The sequence below is a fragment of the Neurospora tetrasperma genome (assembly GCF_000213175.1).
Source record: "Neurospora tetrasperma FGSC 2508 unplaced genomic scaffold NEUTE1scaffold_3, whole genome shotgun sequence".
NCBI lineage: Eukaryota > Fungi > Ascomycota > Sordariomycetes > Sordariales > Sordariaceae > Neurospora > Neurospora tetrasperma.
Genome location: NW_009799101.1, coordinates 4,079,389 through 4,090,194, shown reverse-complemented (window position 1 = coordinate 4,090,194; position 10,806 = coordinate 4,079,389). Strand labels below are relative to the sequence as shown.

The 10,806-nt window shown below is 52.9% G+C and overlaps 2 protein-coding genes across 2 annotated transcripts; one reads left to right on the top strand and one right to left on the bottom strand.

Annotated features, from left to right (window-relative positions):
• Positions 1-109: 109 nt before the first annotated feature.
• Positions 110-3,946, bottom strand: NEUTE1DRAFT_130007 (uncharacterized protein; the record flags this gene model as incomplete). Its single annotated transcript, XM_009853021.1, has 5 exons — positions 110-1,343; positions 1,412-2,359; positions 2,424-3,150; positions 3,212-3,547; positions 3,706-3,946. The coding sequence occupies 5 exons, from the start codon at positions 3,944-3,946 to the stop codon at positions 110-112; spliced, it is 3,486 nt and encodes a 1,161-aa protein (XP_009851323.1).
• Positions 3,947-7,407: 3,461 nt separating this feature from the next.
• Positions 7,408-8,155, top strand: NEUTE1DRAFT_101137 (uncharacterized protein; the record flags this gene model as incomplete). Its single annotated transcript, XM_009853020.1, has 3 exons — positions 7,408-7,447; positions 7,589-7,644; positions 7,907-8,155. 3 exons carry the CDS (start codon positions 7,408-7,410, stop codon positions 8,153-8,155), a joined length of 345 nt encoding a protein of 114 aa, XP_009851322.1.
• Positions 8,156-10,806: the final 2,651 nt, after the last annotated feature.

Here is a 10,806-nt window from a genome sequence, read left to right as displayed (position 1 = left end):
AGAAAATTGGAAAGAATAAAAAATGCCACCCATCGACAAAATATGCTTGATCGGTGGGCAATGTTAGCGAGAAGAAGAAGAGCAAAGCCAGCAGTCCATGAGCAGACCACTATGCTTCCTCCATGATGCCGCCTTCCCCTCCTCCCTCCACCGTCCACTCCTGGCTCTTCTCCGTAAGCTTTTTGATGCCGCTGACCCGGCCGGCCCAGAGACTTTCGATCGGTGTACGGAAAGTGAATGCCCGCTGAGAGCTGATCACCCCAATCGCCTGCAGCACCGCCTTGCGGCTGTCACGCCCAAAAATGGCAGGGTGGTTGATCCACTCGAGACTGGACTCGAGTTCCGCATCAAGAGCCGACACGGTAGTCGGGTCGATGGCGGATGCCCCCGTGTTCATGGCTCCAAGCGCATCGTTGGACCGACGGCTTGATATCGTGAAGCCGCCTCCGAGTCCCATGGGGTGATTTGCCATTGTAGGTGACGGCGTGTTCTTCCGGTCCGGAGTGGCGGGAATGGGCGAGTGCGTGCGAAGAGGCGTGGACGGGAGCGACTTGGTGGGCGGTCCCCCCGGTGCTGGGGGCACTGGGGGCAACCCGCCCTTACCGAGACCCTTGAGAATCGATCGCGTCTCGCTCAACAGCGTATGGGCACGATCATGCTGGCCTCTGCTGACCAAAGTCAATGCTCGAGTCAACATGTCCGACGTGAGAATTTCCATCCGCCGCTGTACAATGTACGGGTGGGGCGGTATCGCTGGCGAGGCGGTCCAGTGCTTCTTCGAGCCTGGTGTTGCCGGCAGCATTGTGATTGCCAAAAGCGATGGTCTCGTGTGCTGCGTGGCGCCTTCGCGTAGAATATCCCCCCACGAAAGGTCGGCCTGTATCAAAGGAACCTCCTCCACCGACATCGCCCTTTGATCCTCGTCGTCCATGGGTCCTCCTATCGCCTCCAGTCCTGATACGACAGTGTCCCAGTAAGCGTGTGACTGTGGTTCCTCGGACGACGTATCTGGCATAATCGTCAGCTGTACAAGCACGTCGCGCTTGTCGCCGAAGCGAAGATCGCCCAAGTTGGCTTCCGCATCGCGCCCAGTTGCCCGCTTCGTGATTTGGAGCGCGCCACTGATCTTGCCCAGCTTGGCTGGCGACCCCTCTGGGAGTTTGAGCTTGAGCTTGACATTTTGGTGGGATAAGCTCTGCATGGCACCGAGGCAGCCTGCCAGACACTCTCGGAGCATCATCCAATCCTTGACATAAGTATATGATGCCTTGGTCCTCGTCGAGAGCTCAATCATTGTGTCGGGCTTGTGCGTCGTTCCCAGGCCGAAGGAGTGAATTGTGATCCTAGAATACCGGTTAGGTCCACCTAGAAAACCTCAAAGATTGGCATGGTAAAGAGGAATAAGACATACTTGGCAGCTTCCGCACGCGACACCACAAAGTCGACACTGTCCGCATCGGAAGTCGAGGCATCGCTAATCAGCATGATAGTGGCAATGGGGTTGTTGTACTTGCGCCCCATGAGCAGATCCATGGCCACGTTCGCACCCTCAACCACATCCGCACGATGGCTCTTCTGCCCCACGGGCTTGACCGATGCCAAAACGTTGCTCCAGCCAGGCCACGCCTTGGTAGTCATGCCCACAACGGGAACACCACCGCCCGAGGATCCAAACGTCACGAGACCCATACGGTCACGATCGCCTAGGGAGCTGACCATAAAACGAAGGGCGTCGCGGACAAGGTTGATCTTCACACCTTGCATGGAGGCCGAAATCGGAACAACAACGACGACGTCAACTGGGACGTGAATCGATGGGAGCAGCCCTGGGCTTCGTACATTAGTATACTCAGTCGGGGCCGTGGTGGCAGACCTGGCCCCGCCCCAGGATGACGCCTGGGATGACACCCGCTGCTTCGAACCAGCGCTCCTGTTCCACTCGTCTTCGTCTGCCTCGGAAAATTCGCGGTCGTATTCGGGACTGCGCATTGGTGAAGTCTCCACAGCATTCAGATCCAACAGTGCCTGTTGCCACAGCTTGAGCTGGTTGCGATTCTCGAACCGAAGGTGGAACTGCGGTAGCTCGTTCACTGACAAGCTCAGCGTCAGGATGTTCTCGTCGACAGATCCGGTCTCCGATACCCCGTTCAGGTGCTTCTTGATCAAGATCGATCCCTTCAGCGTGCATCGACCCGTTTTGCGCGCCGCTTCATCCTCCCACTGTCCTGGTGCTGAGGGCACATTCTTCTTCTCCTTTACGCAGATGAGCATCTCAGCGAAGAGAAAGCATTCCAGCTCCTGCCATGACACCTTATCCTTGCCTACACGGAGTGTGCCGTAAAGTCGGAGCTTCCCAAAGCTAAAGTTCGTGTTAGCGAGAGTACTGAAAAGAAATACTTTAAGCAAATCAACTATGCACTTACCGGCTGAAGTCGAGGCCATGCCAGTTGTCAACTCGGCTGCGTAGATTCTCGGTCATCTCAGCCAACACTTCTGGTGATTCATAGGGGTAGAAGCGAGGCACGCTCCTCGCAGGCGACGGTGCGCGCGGATATGGCTCTTCAGCTCTGGATGGCGGTAGCATGGGCTGTCCATTCTGTAGGTCCTCGGGATCCGGTCTCCACTTGTTATCGGGTACCTCAACCGTAACCAGACAAGTAAGCGTCTGCTGTTGCCGCGACTTGCTAATTGTAGGGAACTCCGACCGGATGGTAACGGTCGGTGCTGGAATTGGGTTCCGGGTTATCGCACGGGGGGGACTTGATATCGACGTTTCCATAGCCTGAACATCGTAGTCGTGTCTTCGCGGTGGACCACTCTGCATCGTTTCCGGATATCCTCCCGATGAGGCCATTCCTCCGGTAGCGCCTGTAGTCTCACTATCGCTACGCGCGTGTCTCGAATTTGGCGTGTAACGATGATCGGACGACGAAGGGGCGTCGCGACTGTCGCGTTGGCTGACCCTTGCCATGGTGTGAGGTGCCAAACCTCCGTCTTGCCGAGCACTTGATGCTCGACTTGGTGCTCGTGCTAGCTGATCATCCCATGGCTGCTGCGATGGAGCTGGAGCTGGAGCTGGAGCTGGAGTTGGGGCCGGTGGTGACCGAGTGTCGTTTACGGAAACTGAGCGTACCATGCTGCTGATTTTTTCTAATGTTGAGCTGGTTAGCGCTACTGAGCATTCACGCCAGAAAGATTCGTTTTCCCTTACCGATATCCAGCACGTTTCCTCCACGGCTGGTGTCCAAATGCAATGGCGCGTTGCATGTTGGGCAAAACTGAGACTCAAACTCGCGGATGAATTCGTAAAAGCAAGCCTCGTGTGACACATGGGTACACGAGAATTGTAATATCCTCTCGCCCTGCAGGGTATGCTCCAGCGGCTCCTCACAAACTGCACACTCGCTTCCAACAAACGTGCGCTCCCGGCGTCCCCGGCTCGCGTTACTGTTCATCATGGTGCTCTCTCGTGACTGAGAAGGTGAATTAGGTGTAACTAGTGAGTAGTGTGATTGCGCGCCCAGGTGTCCGTTAGGGATTGGGCTATCTGTTAGGCGAAGCCTAGGTTAGCAGCCAGCTCAACTGAAGGCGCATCCATGATACCTAAGAGTCCTTGCTCCCGAGACACCAAAGCTAAAATGCGGTAAGGGAAGGGAATGAGAAGGGATGGCCAGTCTGAGACTCAACTATAAGAATATGACCTACCTCTCTCGGAATATGACGTCGCGGGATATTGTCTTGCAGGAACGCTGGAGTGGTTGTGGTAAGAATGGTTGGACCGGTCAAAGTCTGGTCTCCGCGAGCCGCCGCTTGCAGAGAGAATGGATGTTGAAGAGGGCCCAAGCATGCCAAGGTCATGCAACGTCGACGCCTGATGGTCGGGTGGCCGCCTGTTTTGCTGCTCCTTGGAGTGGCCCTTATGCTTGCTGTGCAACCTGCTGAACATGTGGAAGATGGTTTGCGACGACCGAAGTGACGTCGAATGTTGGCTGAGCTAATATAAGGCCGCGGCAGGGTGTTTGGGCTGGGGAAGCAAATTTGATCTGCAGCCGAGCAGTTCTAGAGTGTTTTGCCTTTTCTGCGGGATCTCCTTCAAAAGACTGACGATCAGAAGCCTGTCGCAGTAAACCTAGAGTTCTCTTTCCCCTTTCGCTGCTCGTCGCCCTTGGAAAGGCTGTACGAAGTCACAAAACGCTTGGGTCAAGCCTTTGGAGTACGTTTCAGGGGCCGTATCAACAATGCGGAAACAGTCCCAGGGATGGCGACCAGCGCATGGCTGTTTGAAACAAAGCTGACTGAAATCCCGTCCTATACTCTGTCCTTTGTGTTCTCTCTTTCGAAGTAGAAGACCACCGATATGAGGGCCGGTATTAATCAATTCCTGCTGTCCAGTAGTTGTCGATGCGAAACCTTGGTTGGTGTGTTTCCCACTCGTGTTTGCTGTCCTCAACGGTCCAATTCCTCACCACGTGAGCCCGTGGCTGCTAGCCTCGCAGAGCACCTACACGAGATACAGTGAGAAAGCCGCAAAGTCTGTCCAACAACAATGCCGATTGGTCCAAGACTCTTCCAAAGACTCTAAGAATAAGACTTGAAGCTTAATATAGTATCAGAGCCGCCCAACTCGTAGAACCGCAAGAAAACAAGCCAGCGAAGGCCAGTCAATGCAATCGTTCAAGATATCTTGTTTTGTTGATTGGCTGCGCAAAAATCGGTCGTCTGTAGAAGAGTACGATCGGCGGATTGACGAGTAGAAAGGGCTGAGTATGAGATCGATGGGGCCTTTCGTTGAGCAGCTACGTAGGTAAGAGGGAATCGAGAATATCGTTGAAGTCGTCGACTGCTTTGGTTGCTCGGCACCGGCTTGGTTGTTTCCTGCTTTCCTTTCCCTCGTTCCACACTCCGGTACGGGTCGGTTCGACTTCTGCGGTTCTGCAGGTGACTGCTCAATGCAGCAGTATGGCGCGCGCGCAAGGACTGGATGATTGGCCAAGTGTCTGAGGTCAAGATGCGGCGGCGCGGTACTTTATTCGGCCAACGTCAACTTGTTTGTACACACTAGAGAGACGTGTGTGCATACAGTGGACTTGTGAGAAAAGGAAGGGTCGTGACACCACCGACAAAAGGGCGGCTTTCTAGAAACAAACTGAAGAGCGGCTAGAGAGGGACGTGACAGACAGGCAGCGGACTGGAGGAAAAGGGAAAATCGGGGCTCCAGTTGATTTTAACGTGCCGGGCGGTTCGCATCGCAACAGAAGCACAGGAACAGTTAGAACCACCCAGGCAGGTCGCCAGCGTTGTGCTACTCCTCGCTTCTGCATCACGCAAGCTGGGGAGGGCGGACCCATACCTAGACACATGGGAGCGATCGGGGGGCGTCCCGCTCTAGGGGGGAGCAAGACTCCAACGGAACCTCTCATGGGCTGTGGTGGGCCACCGGCCGCCTGGGTCAGTGGGTTTGGTCGAGCCCGCGACATCTCGTTGGGGTCCTCCAATCGTCTCTCAGACGCTTCCAGTTCCGACCCTGTTCCTTGTATCGTTACTCTGATAGTGGAGTTGACCGGGTCAGGCGTGCGCTAAGGAGGACCTGCAGCGAAGGACATTTTCCGCTGTCCACCGCGCGAGCAACGGGATCTCGGTTCTGAGTGGTGAACCGAACAATCCACCATCCAGGGGCATCAGGGGTTAATGAGACCTACTACCTTGCTTGTGCTGCGCCTGATATTATCTCTATTTGTTTGCAATTTTCTTTTTCTTTCGTCGTGGCTTCGGTATGTGTACACTAGTTGCTCTGGAGACTTGCAAAGCCTTGTTGTGAGGCAACGGCGAACTGATCGTCAGCACTGCCATGACGATTTTCGATTTTCAAGACCCGATATATCATGGCTGAAACATCTGTTCTTAGCATCCTGAAAGTGCGATCGGTACGCAGTACGTTCGTCTCCGGCCAACCTTTTTGTTGTGAGACCACCCAGAAGCATGTTAGTAGGTGGGTGAGGGTGGGTGAGTGTGAGACGGGAAGGGCCGTGGGCCGTCCAACCAACACATAAAGTTTCGAGGTCCAAAACCGGAAGTTTTTGCGATGCGACGTGATTTGGACACTATTGGTGGAGGCGTATAGGATATCAAAGAGGAAACCATCTCGGTCATCTACATGTTCGCAGTCGGAGCAGCAAATCGATCACGTCCGCCACCGGACTTGGCTACCGAAGCTTTGCAAGGCTGAAGCAACAGCCGAATCGAGTCAAGCCGAGTCGTCTTCTTCCGATCATCGTGGCAGACGTTGGGCAGAGGTGGGAGCAGGGGAGCTTGAGGGGCAGGTCAAACCCGAAACTCTAGAGGCATCCTTGATGTCGTTGCCAGCACGTGGCGGTGCCATACATAGAAATCCAGCGCACATCACTTGTCGCGGATGCTTCCTGGAGTGTTCCAGGTTCCCTGACAGGCCCGGCTTCCTGGTAGAGTCCCCTTCGTGTCTTGCCTGTCCTGCTCCCCCCTTCCCGGATTCCCCCCTGGCCATCACCTCATCGCCCCCACCTATCGCCGGGCTTCTGGACCTGGAGAGCTGTCGGCATTTTGGCGCGGATATTGGCTCAGAGACCGAGGAGGCCTGTGAGGGTTTCTGTGGTCTCCAGTCTTGTCAGGAGTTCCCTGCTCTGGAAGGTATTGCGGAAATATGGTGTCGTTTGCGAGTGTGCCAAGCGCGTGGGAGGGTGGCGCTTCTTCAGGGTCCGCAAGACTGTAAGATTGGATTATGTACACCAGATAGACTAGACACCTTCTTCAAGCGTACTAGCAGCGGTCTGCCTGATACCCTTGAAACCGTTTCAACGGCCTTTCCGTGTGGACTGGTCGAGCTGGCTGGAGATGATGTGGGTGCGAAGTAAAGGAAGGTCGTCGTCTGGCGCGCGGGGTTGATGCCATGGTTAGGACCTACATTGGAGGATTACGAGATGGTCAGTCTGGTGGAAGATGGACTTTCAATAGTCCGTCTGCCTGGGCTAGATGTCGCCACGGCCGGTTACGGTTAGCAGCTCGGCACATAGTATGTAGAGGTAAATTACGTGAAAATTTCCTTTGTCATCCTCAAGCTGCACCTTCCCTACGACTATCAAAAAGACAAGAGTTTCAGCTGTTCCTACCTACTTAGCTCATGATGTTGCTGATATCGCACCTTCCGAAAAGCATGACTTGCTGGAAATTAGGAGTGGGGGCCTATATGTAAGTGGGTACTGTACTCACGCTTGATCCACTTCTCCCAGCTGGGCGGGCATGACGGGAGATGATTTGTCCAACTGGGCTTGCACCCTCAGCAGGGGAGCAGTTGCCTCTAATCGACCGAACGAGAAAAACTTGAAAGAAAATAATAAAAAATAGAAAATTTTTTTTGAGAAAATTAAGACAAGAATGAAGCTCAAAGAGAAGTCATCGTCAATTTCCATGACTGGTATCATTGATTATACCTTCACACACGGCTTTACACTCGCGGCGCCTTTGAACTAAGTCCATAAGTGTCTGTCTTCCGCTTTTTCATTGGCTCCACCCGTATAAGATACAGGCGTATACTGCGTATATAATGCTACTACAGGTAAAAGCCGACTTGTTATTACCCAGACTCCAGACTTCATATCCGCCATCTGCAAGGTAAAATGAAGCTTTTCAGGGTCAACAACAGACATTGGTCCCAAGCATGTGATTTCGTGCGTCCGACTGCGACATGGAGACCGCCAGAGTTCACCAAATCCTTGCGTCTTCCCTGGCGGCGAGGAATGAATGCACTGGCCGAACTCGCCTATATAGGTTGTCTGCACCCGGCGATATACCAAATATACACTAGTAAGAGTGATGAGCGAACCCAACTATGACTATATTAGCGACTGCTACCTATGATGGCCTTTTCCAACAGTCTAATACAACACCGCCTACGATCTCAACTCAGAACGGCAGCTCTACTCGCGCCCGTGACTCCAGTTGGCCAGTCCATGTGGCCGTGCGCTCCATGGTTCTTGCGATGTCCCGAAAATCCCAGAGGCCGTTCGTCGGCATCACGGCTGGAACGGCATCGACGGGGAAGACAAACAGCCCCATCATACGTATCGCTCTGATATCAGATTCATCGCCGACAGCCTCCAGGTCAGGCGGCTTGAGTCCGTGACTTAGCTTCATCCCACGGTCCACCTGTTCATGGCAATTGCCTCGGCTCCCTTTCCCAGTTTCATCTTGCCAAGAAAGAGACGAGCAAATCGGCATCCTATCCCGCGGATATTGCAGACGGGCGCGACGCCGTAAAAAAGCATCGCGGCTCGCAAGGTTCAAGCGTTGACAGCCGCGAGCGCTGGTTCGTTTGGGACTCTGGGGAAACAAGGACTGGAGCTCCAGACCGCGGGAAGTGTCGCTGGTTGCCGGTCTGAACTGAAGCTGAATCGAATCGACCAAAAGGGTGTTTCCCAGTTGCTTGAGAAGCTCATCCCCTGCCTCGCTTACGTTTCAACTTCTCTTCAGATTCCCAATCACATCCGGGGTAGCACACACGGGACACGGCCGATGAAGCTATTTCCCCAACAACACTACATACATACCGGTGCACAAGCTAGCCCCATGGTATCGGATCACTGTGATGTGATGGCCAAACCATCCCAGCCGTGGGACTAAGAGAAAGAAGGCGATAACTCCGGGACTTGTGCGTCCGAGCGATCCAGCGATCTTCTTTCCGTCGCAGCTTCAAGATCGATGGATGGCCTCTCGGATCTCCCCCGCATTTCCAGTATTAACTTGCGAGTTTTTGTTTCATGGAGGCGGGTGAACTGCTTGCTGCCAGATGTGTTTGGTCAAGATGAATTCTGACCTTACTTCACATTTACCGCCACCAGATATAGGGCCCCGCAGCATCATCACCAACGACTACTTACTTACATCATATAGGGGCCGTGCGTGATCTGGTGATACGAAACTTGAAGAGCCAATCGGCTCTAATTTCGCGTCAGTCTTTCTTTCCTCAACCTATCTTAGATCCCCGTCTCAAGTAAGAAGGCATTGCAAAGTCGTATGCAGACGCACTGACCTTATATTACACATGGGCATGTTAATATGGCGATGATGATCCATTACAGATCCAACACCGAGTAAGCATTAGCCGCGCTGTTTGAGACCTTTTAGCGTTGTGTTTCTGACCAGGAAAATCTCTCTCACCGCCTCCTTCAGGCAAATAATTGACATACATGGAGTGATATGACGATGGATGAATGTTCAATTACTGAACTCGAACAACAAGTTGGGACATGAAGTGGCCGCTTGATGCTCCTCGGTGATATCCCCTCGTCTAGCGAAGTTCGCGCTTACGATGATACGAGTGATGGTGCATTGGTTTTGTTCAACAAACCCTATCAAACGCTGATAGTACTTTTTCGGTCTGTATTCGCAGCAAGAGCAAGAGATGATCTGAAGCAAGAAGGCCTCGGTAGCTGAACCGGAAAAAAAACAAATCAAGGAGATTTACAGGAAAGACTTCGAGAACGGAGCGGTTCTGTACTATCCTATCTAGTCTCCAGACACTCGTGCATTGCACCCTTGGACTCGCATTCCCCCCTTCCAGACACACATCACCAGTTTCCTCAGGTCCGTCTTTCAACATTACCATCTAGTTATAGATTACGGGTCAAAAATCACCCCGTAGATATCGTGAACCATCCGGTCTCTTTTCAGACAATGTGCATATATTATGCTCAGGAAACGAAACATAGACGTCAACAATTACTTAGGCTCGTAGCCGTGAACTATCAGACATCCCGGTGAGCCATGTGTAGATTGAATGAATAAACAGTATAAATTGTGTACAAGGCACTTCAAAAGTCCTTCAAACCTCCGCAACCAGGGTGTCACATAATCATCACTTAGAGTCAGGGCCAGGGGCAGGGGCAGGTCCGCCAAACCAAAGCTGAGTTGATGCGAGTTTCACACTTCGCAATGGAAGTTGCAAATCATGAATCAATTCGCCGCGGGAGACACTCGAGGATGACTCCTCCAATGTACACCCGCATCTATGATGACCATCACTGCATTCTTCTTGGCTTTGACATGCCAATTCTTCCATACCTAGGTCTCTCCATCTTGTGATTTTCAAGCATTAGGTTGGTTATCTGAGAGGCAGTGAACGGGAAGGTCTGCAAAACTCGTGCCCTCTTTTGCTTGGGCAGCTTGTCTCATCGCGGCTGGCTTGAAATCCATCTGTAGGCCTGGTCGTCCGCCAGTTCCTACCTACCGCTCCTTCCATCCCATCTGCTCGTCACTCCTGCCCGTACCTGCCCATCCTGCCAAATCCCGTACCAAGAGTCATCCCAAGTCCAACCCCCGTGTCCCCCCTTCTAGACATATAACTTCCCGTCACCAGCTCCCTTCCCGTGGGCGGCTCGTTGGTGTAATTGGTAACATTCCCGGCGTGGAAATTCCGCGTCTGCATACGTGCCGCAGGAAGACAACGGTTCGAGTCCGTTACGGGACGCTCACGCTTTTTTTTTTTTTTTTTTGTTTGTTTGTTTCCTTCTCGCCCTTGTTTTTTCTTCTTTCTGAAAAAGCCTCTCCTCTCCACCCACGCCCATCTATCTATCCATCATGTAGCGACGGAAAAGGAGGGAGGGAGGGTCTATGGAAGCTGGTGGGTAGTACGTCAGGTGTGTGTATTAGAGGGGAAATCGATAGATAGGCTCAACGGAACAATACGCGAGTGTCCTTGTTGCATGTTCTTTCTGTTTAGTTGCCATCGTGAAGTGTCTAGTTAAAATGCGCCCCAGCAAACTCATATACCATTCA